Below are 14,035 nucleotides of genomic sequence, written 5' to 3'. Positions count from 1 at the left end.
TTAAACCTGACCTACAACAGAACAATGCAATTTTTAATTCCACAGTTTTAACATAAAACAGCAACGTAAGTTGCTGCACACTCTTATCTGTGAGGTAAGTCTGACAGTCTTTAATGAAGCAGCAGTTACTGACAGCAGTATAACACAGACCGAAAGGCTGTTGGCTGTTTTTAAAGGGTGAGCCTTTTTAAACTGGGGAGCAGCACACCTGGGAATGAAAAGGGAGGAATCAGGGCAAAAACCCTGCTGCCATACAGCTTCTGACAGTGAATAGATAACTTGCTGTTCCGTAACACAAAATTGTGGCACTCATGCTGGTCAACGGTGCTGTCTTTTGCTTAATCCAGCATTGAACCATCATTAACCCGCCACATTATAGCTGTGCTTTCCAATTTTCACCACCACATTGTTTGACTGACTTTATGTTTATATTAAAGGGGAAGCACTTTTACAGTATCTCGTGATGCATTGGGAGCTCACTGTACAAAGTGCATAAGCTTTAAACAAATCTTTGAGTGAGCTTATTTATTTTATATTTTTTATTAGGTCCATTCCACCCCATCAAGGGTGACCTAAATTTTATTTGATCCGTTTTAGATATGTACTTTTTCAATGGGCTGAAAAAGTAACACATAATGACACTGGTTGAATGAAGTCCAAATGGCACAATCAAATCCAAATGTTCTTTAAAAGGTCACAAAAACATGTGTCTATCTAACTCCAAGGACTAAGTGGCAGCACATGTGGTAGACAAATAGGATACACTGCAGGAAACTGAATTATGAGCAGTAACACTGAAACACTTCAAAGACATGCAAGTTATTGGGCTTAGAGTATATTACAGTAATGTTTTAAATGAAAAAAATATTTTTGAAAATAGACACATTTTGTGCAATGGGAAAAATATTAAAAGCTGTAGATAACATGGCCAAGATTAATTTAGCTGACAATCTGCTGTTCATTGGCCACTGTTTTTTTGTTTTTTTTAAATGATTTCACAACCTGGGGAAGACAGAAATTGACAAGTGTAATGGGCATTGCTGTGTGATGTACTGCCGTTAATGATTCTGTCCTGTCCCCTGTCGGTGAGATGGGATGCTGTGTAATGCACTGTGCTACAGATTCTGTCCTGTCTCCTGTCGGTGAGATGAGATGAAGTTAAAAGCTCTAAAACCATGAATGCAAAGGAGCCCGGCTCGTTGCTCGATTGCGGTATGCAGGGTTGCTGATTCATGCCTGGCCTCTACCCTGTTAAATAAGCTACACAGTACCAATATTCAAGGAATTTCTCCTTAAATGTAAATCCACAAATCCATCCCACCAAACATAGCTTTTTTCCAATGCTGTCTTTTGTTTCTTACCTTAGTGACTGGCAGTTCCTTAGACTTGGTTTCAAAGAGATGCTCCAGCTTGGAGGTGTCTAACTTGATGGGCTCCAGCTTAGACCATAGGGAGTCTTTACAGCGTTTATGGGTTTTGTATTGCCAGTCCATAGGACGAACCTCATTCCAAAACAGCCGAATAGTCTTCTTCTTTTTCTGGAAGGAGGGCTCACCCCGCGGCAGCTGCGGAGAACCGATGTGCTGGGGGACAATGAAGGGTGGAGGAGGTGGCGCCATGATGCCAGGGATAGGGGGCGGTGGTGGGCAGCCAAAAAGAGGGGGTGGGGGCGGTAAGGCCATAAAAGATGGTAGAGGGGGAGGCGGAGGAAGTATCTGCTCCCCAGAGCCTACAAAACTGTCCATATCCAGAATATCTTGGTCGTCTTCATCCCCCAAGTCTGTGAAGTCCATGTCTTTGATCTTTAGCTCCCGAGGACTGGCCATGAGTTGATCCCAAATGTAATCTGACTCTTTCTTGGGTGGCGCTGGTGGTTTCTCTGGCTGCTTCTCGCTGACCACACTCTCAGAGGGACCAATGACCTTGACCAGCTCCCCGCTGTTGAACTTCTCGGCAAAAGCCTTGACGCTCCCTTGGTTGTCCAGGTGCTCCATGTCCTTCTTGGTGTTCTCCTCGTTGGCTTGCTTGTTGGCTTGCAGGATGGAGATCCTGCTGGCCAGGCTGGCCACTGACTCTTCACTCTCTTCTTTCTCCTTGTCCTCCACCTGTTCTTTCTTCTCTTCTTCCTCCTCCTCCTCATCCTGTGGCTTCTTGTTCTGGGCATACAACATGTCCAACATGAACAGCTTACTGTTGAGGATTTTGCTGCACTGCTCGTTCACATCAACATCCTTAATGCATTGTGCCCATGGACCTGGTGTGAGGGGAAAAGAAGAACAAATCAATATATAAATAAGAAGACAACAAATCTGTGTGTGAAATCTTGTTAAACAGATAAATCTATGTAAGATTACATATACCTGTATCTAGATAGTTTGGTAGATTTACCCCTCTCTGTTCCAGTTGTGTTTATATGTCATTTTAATTTGAGATTCTTTATTTATACCTGTTTTTGACTGTCTGCAATAAAAGTGTGTTGTAATTTGTCTTTCCAGGATTAATGCATTATTTTCATGGTTAACTACCTACAGTGGCTCTCAAAAGTATTCATCCCCTTGGACTTTTCCACATTTTATTGTGTTACAACATGGAATCAAAATGGATTTAATAAGGAGTTTTTGCCACTGATCAACACAAAAAAAGTCCATAATGTCAAAGTGAAAAATAAAATCTACATATTGTTCTAAATTAATTACAAATATAAAACAGAAAATAATTGATTGCATAAGTATTCACCCCCTTTGCTATGACACACCTAAATAAGCTCTGGTGCAACCAATTGTCTTTAGAAGTCACACAATTAGTTGAATGGAGTCCATCTGTGTGCAATTAAGGTGTTTCACATGATTTCAGGTTAAATACACCTGTCTCTGGGAGGTCCCACAGTTGGTTAGTACATTTCCTAACAAAAACTACATCATGAAGACGAAAGAACATTCAAAGCAAATCCGGAATAAGGTTCTTCAAAAGCACCAATCAGGGGTAGGATATAAGAACATTTCCAAGGCATTGAATATCCCCCGGAGCACAGTAAAGTGCATTATTAAAAAATGGAGAGAATATGGCACAACTATGAATCTGTCTAGAAGAGGCCGTCCTCAAAAACTGAGTATCCGGACGAGAAGGGCACTAGTCAGGGAGGCCACCAAGAGGCCTATGGCAACTCTAAATGAGTTACAGTCTTCCACGGCTGAGCTGGGAGACACTATGCATACGGCAAAACAATAGCCCGTGTGCTTCACAAAACTGGCCTTTATGGGAGAATGACAAAAAGAAAGCCATTGTTGAAAAAAACTCACATCAAATCTCGGCTAGAGTTTGCCAGAAGGCATGTGGGAGACTCTGAGACCAAGTGGAAGAAGATTCTATGGTCTGATGAGACCAAAACAGAGCTTTTTGGCCACAAGGCTAACCGATATGTTTGGCGCAAGCCTAACACCGCACATCATCCTGAGAACACCATCCCTACTGTGAAGCATGGTGGTGGTAGTATTATGCTATGGGGATGCTTCTCTGCGTAAGGGCCTGGAACGCTCGTGAAGATAGAGGGCAAAATGGATGTAGCAAAGCACAGAGAAATCCTGGAGGAAATCCTGCTGAAGTCTGCAAGAGACCTGGGACTTGGGAGAAGATGCATCTTCTAGCAGGACAATGACCCCAAACATACAGCCAAAACCACACTGGAGTGGCTTAAAAACAAAAAGGTCAATGTCCTGGAGTGGCCCAGTCAAAGCTTGGATCTCAATCCAGTTGAGAATATGTGGAAAGAGTTGAAAATTGCTGTTCACCAAACGTCCCCATCCAACTTGACGGAGCTTGAGCAATTTTGCAAAGAAGAATGGACAAAAATTGCAGTGTCCAGATGTGCAAAGCTGGTAGAGACTTATCCAAATAGACCCATTGGCTGTAATTGCTGCCAAAAGTGCCTCTACCAAATATTGTCTCAAGGGGGTGAATACTTATGCAATCAAGTATTTTCTGTTTTATATTTGTAATTAATTTAGAACAATTTGTAGATTTTATTTTTCACTTTGACATTATGGACTTTTTTTGTGTTGATCAGAAAACTCCAACTCCAAAAACTCCTAATTAAATCAATTTGCAACACAATAAAAGTTGTAACACAATAAAATGTGTAAAAGTCCAAGGGGGGTGAATACTTTTGAGAGCCACTGTATAAGAATGTATTTTCTTCAAGACCAAACCCCTTTTCCTTACCAGTCTCATTGTCACTGGTTAGCTTGTCCTCTCTCTCCTCTCTCTCTAAAGTGCTGCTAGCAGAAGAGATGCTGGAGGCTGAACAGTTGTCCTTCTCGTTCACTTCCTCATTCTGCCTCTCCTTCTCGCTGAGGAGAGCGTTGTCCTCTGGCTCTCGTTCTGATCCCTGCCCCGCTTCTAGCTCTAATCCCGTCACGTCTTGAGATTCCACCTCTTCCTTTTGGGCCTCTGCTTCCTGTTCAGCCTCTTGTGCCACTTCCTGTTCGAGTGCTGGCTCTGCTTCGAGTTCTGTTTCAAGTTCAGTCGATGGTGCCAGGGCCGTTATGATTTCTGTGTTTGGTTCTAGATCTGGTTCAGGCTCTGGTTCGCTGATAATTACTATGGGTAAAAAAAGGATAAAAGTGATCTGCATACTTGTTTCTGTAAGGCAAATGGTTTCTTCAACCACTTTTTTAAGGATAGGGCCCCTTTTTAAAAAGATTGTGTAAATTAGATTATTACCACCAATGTGTTACTTCTCCCTCATTTAAGTAGCCCTTAAGTCCAATAAAATATGGCCCTAATGTTTTTATTATTTCAGATTTTTTATTTTATGGTTCCCAAGAAACACTTTTTTTCTGATTCATAATTATAGTTTTGCTTTGAACTTTTTCCATAACACCTCTGGTATTCTTGTAGTCACCCACACTGCTGGATCCCCCCTATTGAGAGAGTTCCTGTAGATTCCAGACAATTGGCTTGCAGACTTTTTGATTGAGGTTATATATACATGTTTAAAGTGTACATTATTATGTGTTTTGCCACATACCATAAAGTCATGAATACCCACACCCACTAGGAATCTGTTCCAGAGGTTCCTCAGCTGTGGATATTACTATGTCTATTGTAAATGTACCTCGTGTAAAACTTCTTCAGTGCTTATCAGAGTTAAATTGATTTAGTAGCCTTATAAGTCAATATGATGGCTGCTGTATTAAAAATATAATAAAACTAAAGATTTAATTTTGAGGTATGACGCATGCAATGGTGCTTTAAAAAAACAAAACAAAACATTAACCATAAAGATATGAAACTTGAGCAACAAGATTTTTGGACAACTATCACCGGTCATAAAGTGCCCTGTACAGTAGCTGACACTAACAAGTGTACATTAGCATAAAATAACAGAATGCAGCATTTCACAGGGACGCCCAACAGCACTGGACAGATGGCATCATTCAAAGGTATAAAGAAAGGTTTCAACAACGACAGTACATCTGTTACAAGCTGGCCATAATAAAATCAAAACTTTTTTCATATGCATGGCTGTGGCATCCTAATATTACAATTATTTGATGTACTCTCTTTTTCTGAGCATTCCATGGAAGATGAAAAAAATAGGCCATGATGACTTAAACAGATTCATTTTTACAACATTGGATACAGCATCTGTACCCATACCACACAACAAAATCTAGGGAACAGTATTTTTGGCAGCTTGGCATAAGAAAAGTGCTACAGTGAGCGCAAGCTGCTTTATTAAAAAAAAGATAATATTTGAAGTGTTTATTCATCTTTTTTAGTTTAGCTGGATGGCATGTGGTGTACCACACAGTAATCACGAGAAAGCCCCTTGCACCGTGCTGCATGTGGAGCATAGCCTGCAATGACAATGTTTCCACTATGGTACCATTCCTCTGTAGTTGAAGTTGTTACCTGTAATATACTGTATATTCTTCACTTTGAAAATATTTCTGAAGGTACTTGTGAAAGAAATAGAATGATTCTTGGTGGTAAATCTCCCTCCCGGCCTGTGAGGGCGCTAAGTAACAGGAACAGAGTACCCTGGACTAGTTGGTCTGACAATTCATTCCTAGGGTTAAAAGGAAGTCGGTCATCTAGAAAGGGGGCGGAGCTTGGGTGCACTAACTCATCGACCCGGAGGGGAAATGATGTGGCAGCTGTGAATTGGAGGAGCGCCTGCAAGCGTTTACCAAGGGGTCATGTGTGACTGTACAAATAGGGGTCGAAGCGATGTAATCTGTTCCTTCGTTTTAGTTAAGAAACAACCCGGAAGGACCTGTGTTTACAGCTTTTTGAAATATATTGTGAGTGTTTTGTTTGCTTTGTCTTGTCTAAAAATACTGTTTGTTATTGTTTAGATGGCTAACATGATCCAGAGCTGTCGCCACAGGCCAGCACCAACCTGGACAACATCACTGCACTTTGTTTCATTAAGGACTGTATATTCACTGCGAGCACTCGAGCACTCACTGTGGACTTGTGTTTGTGTTTGTGTTACGTGTTATGTGTGGGTGAATAAGAAAAGGACTATTTATTATTTGGGAACCAACCGTGAATTTAAACAGAGTTGTATTGCCTGTTAACATTGTTTATTATTTACTGTTGTTACGCCATCAAACAATTGGATTACAAACCATTAAACAACTTTGCATCTGGATAATAATCGTCTGTCTGTTTATTGATCACCTGAACACTGTTAACCACTTTGCCACAGTACTGTACAATGCGAAAGAGGCGTCCTTAACATACTGTAAGCTGTACCACCTACTGTAGCTTTAATGAAATTATAGGCCAGGTAAAAAATACATAAGCATTTGGGGTCACAATTCGAGGACAATGGGGTCTATACAATTGATTTAAACAATACCACCGCTATTCAAATCATTAATGAAAAAGGCTATTAAGATCTGATCAATAGAATACACATCAATCTGTCCAGCAGAGAGAAACTGAGATCTCTAAACATGTTGACCGACATGGTGTTGTAACCTCAGAGATGATCAGCAGAAAAGTTTATTAAACTAAACTTGTTTTCCCAGAAATAATTACAGTAGTTTGAGCTAAGCATGTTAAGGGGACAGTGAATGGGTACAGAAATCAGATGTTAAAACTTAATAAAGTGTATAGTCCATAGGAGCCTTAACTCCCTTGTACCATCCCTTATACCACAGTAAAAACATACAGTATGTGTAAAGCATAGTGAAAACATGGTAAAGCATAGGTAAGCATTGTTAAGCCCATACAGACATGGTAAATCATATGGCAAACTAAACTATGGTAATACAAAGTATAACCTTGGGAAAGCATGGGTCAACTGCATAACTACCATGCATAATTACTGTGATATTCTTTTATAGGGATAATCTGTTTAGAAGCAGCAGAGACCTTGTTCATACTGTCTTGCTAGTCTCAGCTGGTATCTCAAGGGCTTCATTTCACATGTGTTTCCAACATGGTCTTCCTTTATCTACCACCACATTTCTATATAAATCAATAGCTTCAGAAAAAAAAAAAAACATGTAAAAAACGGTAATCCTTTTATGTGGAAAAAAAATGATACCTTTCCTAAATCAACGGTTCAGGAAAACTTTCACTGGGATTGTCAAGACTTCAACTGGTACAAACAATGTCATAACTCTTGACAGGAATCTACATGTTTTAAAGCTTGTATTGTCTTTGAAAGTCAAAACAGATAATGTCTTGCTTAAAACCTAGTTTAACAACGGAAGTACTTTTAGGTGTGAACACTGTAAGGAATGGAAAACGTTAATTGTCATGTGTGGGTGGAAGATACTGGGGCTGGTTGTACTAACCAAAAAACAGGATCGGATCCAGGCTCACTGGAGCTGGATCTTGAGGTGGTGTTGTACTAAACGGATCATGAGCAGGCTCCATTGATCCGATTCTGGTACTGCGCATGCTGTAACTAGGGAAACTGACCAATGAGAAGTGAATATTCGTGGCGCAGCGTTTAGAGATTCTGAATGTCAGAATATCAAATACATTTAATTTAAAACAACATAAATCCTGTCCATATTTTTTTTTTAATCCCATCCATACTGGAGACTATTAGAAGCAACTACTACGTTTATAATTAAAAAATCCAACACTTCTATAAACAGATTGAGTATGTTAATATCTGGTTGTTGTTTTTTTAATTTCTAAAAAGTTTATAATAAATGTTACTGATGATAGCTGCCACTAGAAAAATGTCACGGACAGGGGGAGATTGAGGCTGTCAGAGAAGGTAAGCTCATTAAGAAAAAAAGGGAATTGACCAAAACATAAAAAAAACAACAGTGTTCAATCTGATTAAACCAATGATTTAGCTGTAATCGATAAAATGGTAACGGCAGTATGACTTTGTCAACACACAAAACGTGTGTAAAAATATTTAGTTATGAGGCTTCGTCACTCAGTCAGGTCTACAGTATTAGGCCATGATATATTACAGACCTGACTGAGTTTTTTCTATACAGCTATATTTTTTTAATATAGAATTTATGGCTACTTTTAAATGCACCGTTACTTAGATAACGTTAATGTTCACTAAAACGTTAAAGTATTTCCGTTTTCATATAATAATCTGAGGGAAATATTTTTGTGAAATCCTGCAAATGTTATGTCAATCAATTATCTAAATACAGTGTGCTTATTTAAAGATTACTTTAGCAACTGTAAAAAGAGTTTCCTTTACGTATTATGATGGTGTATGTCAAACATCTCCATTATTTAAAATATATTACAGCTTCATTTGTTTAATTCACAACCTTCAACCGTAGAGCAGGATCAGATTGGGATCAGAGCTGAGTTTTAAATGGAGGAATTACATTATTTCGTTTATTCCTTTGTTCAAAACTAAAACCATTTAATCTCTCCATTTATAAAACATTCAATGAAGCTCTGATCCCACTCTGATCTTGGTCTGAAGCAAGATCGAAATAGGATCAGATTTTGAGCTGAAACTGAGCTCAAGATCAGCTCTGATCCTTTTAGAACAACCCAATACGTCATAAAATCAAGAACGGAGCCCTGATCCAGTATTGAATCTGTTTAGTACAACCGGCCCCTGGTGATCACATTCTGTATTTACAGATGAAACAAGGGCAGCAGTGTGGAGTAGTGGTTAGGGCTCTGGACTCTTGATCGGAGGGTTGTGGGTTCAATCCCCAGTGGGGGACACTGCTGTTGTACCCTTGAGCAAGGTACTTTACCTAGATTGCTCCAGTAAAAACCCAACTGTATAAATGGGTAATTGTGTGTAAAAATAATGTGATATCTGTATAATGTGAAATAATGTATAATGTGATATCTTGTAACAATTGTAAGTCGCCCTGGATAAGGGCGTCTGCTAAGAAATAAATAATAATAATAATAATAACATGGTAAATTATGGTAAATGCATAATCACTGTACAAATGTATTTAGCTCTTCAAACAACGGCTTATTTACCTAATTCAACACATATCGTTATTTATATCTAGCTAAAACAGGAACTTTAATTCAAAGCTCCCTTTCTTACAACAACAACAACAAAACAAAACAAAAAAACTGTAGTAAATGGCTGATTAAGTGACGAAAGGTTCAAAATCCTGCTAAGACTTTCACTACTGGCAGGGTCATACAGTACCTAGTGATGTGCAAAAAATTATACACAGGTTCTTTATTTTTTTTTTTACTAATCTTAAAACCACAAAATCGTTAATGAGAAGATAATGAGAAGAATTAATTCTGAGGTTTCTTTAATAACTAATAATACCAGGTTTCTACTCAGAGATGTACTCAAGTTCTGTTTACTGTAGACTTCCCCTGGGTTTCTTCTGTCATTGCAGATGAAAACAATGCAGATGTCTCTGGGCTCTGAAGATACAAAATCCACATCTGGTCCATCTGTACATGAGGAAAGGGGCTGCTACCCAGAATGGATTTCATTAATAAAAAAGATCCATCAATGTGGTACACAAAGCAGTTATATTTAATGTGGTTAGCTGCCAAATGTATTATTCTTAGAAGCTGATGCTAGTCATCTTGTTTATCCTTTTAATATTGGTTCCCAAAGCTGCAAGATTGTGCAAATGAGAAACAGTGAGAAGCAGGGAGATGAAAGGAAGGGTGACATGTTTTTCTTATTTCTATATTGTCATTAAGACAAGTTTCAAAACGTTAGGTTATTATCATAACCCTGGTTCCCTGAAATAGAAATGTAATCATTACCATATGGGTGTTTATCTCCTAAAAGACCCTGAAACCTGGATAGATCAAAGCCGCTCACACAGCCTGTGACACAGTCATGCCCACCGACTCCCGAGGGCTTATAAGGACTGTAAGGAGCTGTAGGCCCGATGGGTCGAGATGCCATAAGGTCCGGACGGGACTGTCTGAGCAGGTTGCGACATGTGGGCAGTCTCCACGGCTGGCCGCTCAGGAGCTGCACCAGGGCTGAAAACCAGAGTCTCCTGGGCCAATAAGGGGCTACTAAGTGCGCCATGACCTGGCCCTGCCTGATTTTCTCCAGACTCAGTGGGAGCATGGCGAGCGGTGGGAAGGCATATAACAGTTGCCTCGGCCACTGTTGTGCCAAGGCATCTATCACCAGCGGGTCCCCAGCTCCTGTTATGGAGAACCAAAGGGGACAGTGGGTCGATTACTGGGAGGCAAAGATATCTATCTCTGCTCTCCTGAACCTCTCCCAAATGAGGTTCACCACCTCAGGGTGTGCTGGGAACTCTTGACAGGAGGTTCGCTGCCCAGTTTATCACCCCGAGCAGGTGTACTGCCCGCAGTGAGAGGAGGTTTTCATGGGCCCACAGCAAAAGCTTGCGGGCTATGTGATGGAGACTGGGAGACATGACGCTGCCCTGGTGGTTTATATTAGCACATGTCTCCCTTGAATCTCCTGCAAAAAATTCAGCAAGGCCAGATAAACTGCCTGCAGCTCTAAAATATTTATATGGAGGTTCCATACCCCCTGTGCCCCCCTGCAAATTCCACACAGCGCCTCAGCTGAGGCTGGACGCGTCCATGGTGATTATCTCCCTTCTGGTGATGCTGACCAGCGCTATGCCGAGGCGTAGATGGGTAGGCTGTGTCCACCAAGAAAGCGTCTTCAGACAGTGGCGAAACGTGGGCTGAAAAACCCTGCTGTGAACCAGGCTTGGAGAGGGTGCATGTGCAGGTGACCCAATGGAAGGGCCTGGGAAGCTGCCGCCATTAAGCACAGAGGTCTATGAAACGTCACTACTTTTAGCGCTCTGTTGAGCTGAAAAAGCTCCAAACAGGCGGTTATTCTCTGCACTGTCATCCAACAGAGTGGACAGCATAGAGCTGAGTCCAAGCACACTCCCAGATGGCTGTCTGTGAAGGTGTGAGCTGGCTCTTTTCACGATTCCTGTACAGGCCCAACCGATGAAGATGGCCGGTGATGAGCTCCATGTGGGCCTCTGCCTGTGCTGGAGACTGGGCACAAATGAGCCAGTCATCCAGGTTATTGAACACTCTGATGCCTTTGAGTCTCAGTGGGGCCAGGATAGCTTCCATGCACTTTGAAAAGACACAGGGAGCTAGGGAGAGGCCAAATGGCAAGACATGGAACTTGTACGCTGTTCCTTGAAAAGTGAACCGCAGGTACCTCCTGTACCCTGGTCTTAAGGGGATGTGAAAATACGCGTTTTTGAGGTCCACCGTGGTGAACCAGTCACCTGGCCTAATTGACTGCAACAGCTGGTGCATGGTCACCATTTTAAACCTCCTTCGACTCAGATACAGGTTTGAATACTTGAATCAGATCACAGTGTAGTCTTCTTTCTTCAAGACTGAATAGATTCAATTGTTTTAGCCTTTCTGCATAAGCTATGCCTTTTAAACCTGGAATAATTCTGGTCGCTCTTCTAAGCACTCTTTCTAGAGCAGCAATATCCTTTTTGTAGCGAGGTGACCAGAACTGAACACAATATTCTAGATGAGATCTTACTAATGCATTGTAAAGTTTTAACATTACTTCCCTTGATTTAAATTCAACACTTTTCACTTTATATCCGAGCATCTTGTTGGCCATTTTTATATCTTCTCTACATGGTCTAGATGAAGACATTTCTGAGTCAACATAAACTCCTAGGTCTTTTTCATAGATTCCTTCTTCAATTTCAGTATCTCCCATATGATATTTATAATGCACACTTTTATTGCCTGCGTGCAGTACCTTACACTTTTCTCTATTAAATGTAATTTGCCACGTGTCTGCCCAGTTCTGAATGCTGTCTAGATCATTCTGAATGACCTTTGCTGCTGCAACGGTGCTTGCCACTCCTCCTATTTTTGTGTCATCTGCAAATTTAACAAGTTTGCTTACTATACCAGAATCTAAGTCATTAATGTAGATTAGGAAGAGCAGAGGACCTAATACTGATCCCTGTGGTACACCACTGGTTACCTCGCTCCATTTTGAGGTTTCTCCTCTAATCAGTACTTTCTGTTTTCTACGTGTTTACCACTCCCTGATCCATGTGCATGCATATCCTTGAATCCCTATTGCATTCAGTTTGAGAATTCATCATTTATGCGAGACTTTGTCAAAAGCTTTCTGGAAATCTAAATAAACCATGTCATATGCTTTCCAATTATCCATTGTTGATGTTGCATCCTCAAAAAAATCAAGCAGGTTAACCCCGCCGCACACAGCCCAACTCAAGCCATCTCGACTCATCTCATCTGAGTTTGCACAGATTCTGCGATCAGTTGTGCTCAGTTTTGGTTTGACATCACAATTGAGTTTTTCCCGACTGGGTGTCGCACACTGCTAAGACTGAATTACTGACCACAACCCTCATATTATGCATAGCATCGTATGCTGATTAGACGGCGGAGACAGCGCTGTGAGGCAACCAAAAGCGCTTAGCCTATTAATTTAGCTATTGACCATTTACACCGTGCAAACGCTTCAGGCAGTGTTTGACTTTTTGTATAGGTTGTGTACTACACTTTAGCCTGTGGTAAATAAAATCCAACCTGTTGATTTTTATTTGACTTTGGCATTTTTTTCTCAGCGTGTGGATCTAGGGGCTTGTGATTTGTGACCTACTGGAGATTGACGCACCGGTTACTTCTGTTTTAGCGCAGTAAGAAAATATAGGCTGCCAGTAGATTGATAATAAAAAGTTAAATTGATAATTTACCTTTGATTAGTAAATGTCTAAAAAAACTAAATGTGCACATATCTGGTATTTTTGAATTCAGGACACTCAGAACAATTCTAATGTATTTTTACCTGTGGAACTAAAGCTGTCAATATTTCACCATCTTGTATGACAAGTTACATGACAAGCTATGTCACTTAAACCTGCTTCACCATTGGTTGACACCCTTATGACTAATCGGTCTCAGTCAGTCTTGGTCAGCAACTGCCGCACACAGACAGACTGATCACATCTGAAAGAAACTGCGTCTGAAAAATATTTAACATGTTCAATCTTCAAATTTGAAGACATCCCGACTGAAATGCATAATCTTGGTTTTAAGGGCACGCACACTGCTATGATTCATCCAGACTCTGTATGGCCAGTTGAGATGAGATGAGTCGGGACAGCTTGAGTCGGGCTGTGTGCGACGGCCTTTAGTTAGACATGATCTCCCTTTCCTAAAACCATGCTGATTGTCTCCCAGGATGCTGTTAACATATAGGTAATTTTCCATTTTGGATCTTATTATAGTTCCCATAAGTTTACATATAATAGAAGTCAGGCTTATTGGTCTGTAGTGGTCCAGTGGTTAAAGAAAAGGGCTTGTAACCAGGAGGTCCTCAGTTCAAATCCCACCTCAGCCACTGATTCATTGTGTGACCCTGAGCAAGTCACTTAACCTCCTTGTGCTCCGTCTTTCGGGTGAGACGCAATTGTAAGTGACTCTGCAGCTGATGCATAGTTCACACACCCGAATCTCTGTTTTGTCTCCCTTTTTGCGGATCGGTATTACGTTTGCAATTCTCCAGTCTGTCAGTACAACCCCTGTCTCAAGAGACTGTTGCATGTTGCATGCCCAG

General features: G+C 40.8%; 1 protein-coding gene across 10 annotated transcripts in view; it reads right to left on the bottom strand.

Moving 5' to 3' along the window:
- LOC117394649 (FH1/FH2 domain-containing protein 3-like) overlaps positions 1 to 14,035 on the bottom strand; it is a 262,112-nt gene that overhangs the window by 32,931 nt on the left and 215,146 nt on the right. For 9 of the 10 annotated variants that reach the window (XM_059012819.1, XM_059012820.1, XM_059012824.1 and 6 more), the window contains 2 exons: positions 4,219 to 4,596; positions 1,362 to 2,254 (listed from right to left, as the gene is read on the bottom strand). In XM_059012819.1, coding sequence (XP_058868802.1) covers positions 1,362 to 2,254; positions 4,219 to 4,596 — 1,271 coding nt within the window. The remainder of the gene's footprint in view (positions 1 to 1,361; positions 2,255 to 4,218; positions 4,597 to 14,035) is intronic. The other variant, XM_059012823.1, reaches the window with a different exon arrangement.

This window comes from Acipenser ruthenus, chromosome 3 (genome assembly GCF_902713425.1).
Source record: "Acipenser ruthenus chromosome 3, fAciRut3.2 maternal haplotype, whole genome shotgun sequence".
NCBI classification, from domain to species: Eukaryota; Metazoa; Chordata; class Actinopteri; order Acipenseriformes; family Acipenseridae; genus Acipenser; species Acipenser ruthenus.
Note: the sequence above shows the minus strand (reverse complement) of the source record. Positions and strands in the feature narration are given on the sequence as shown.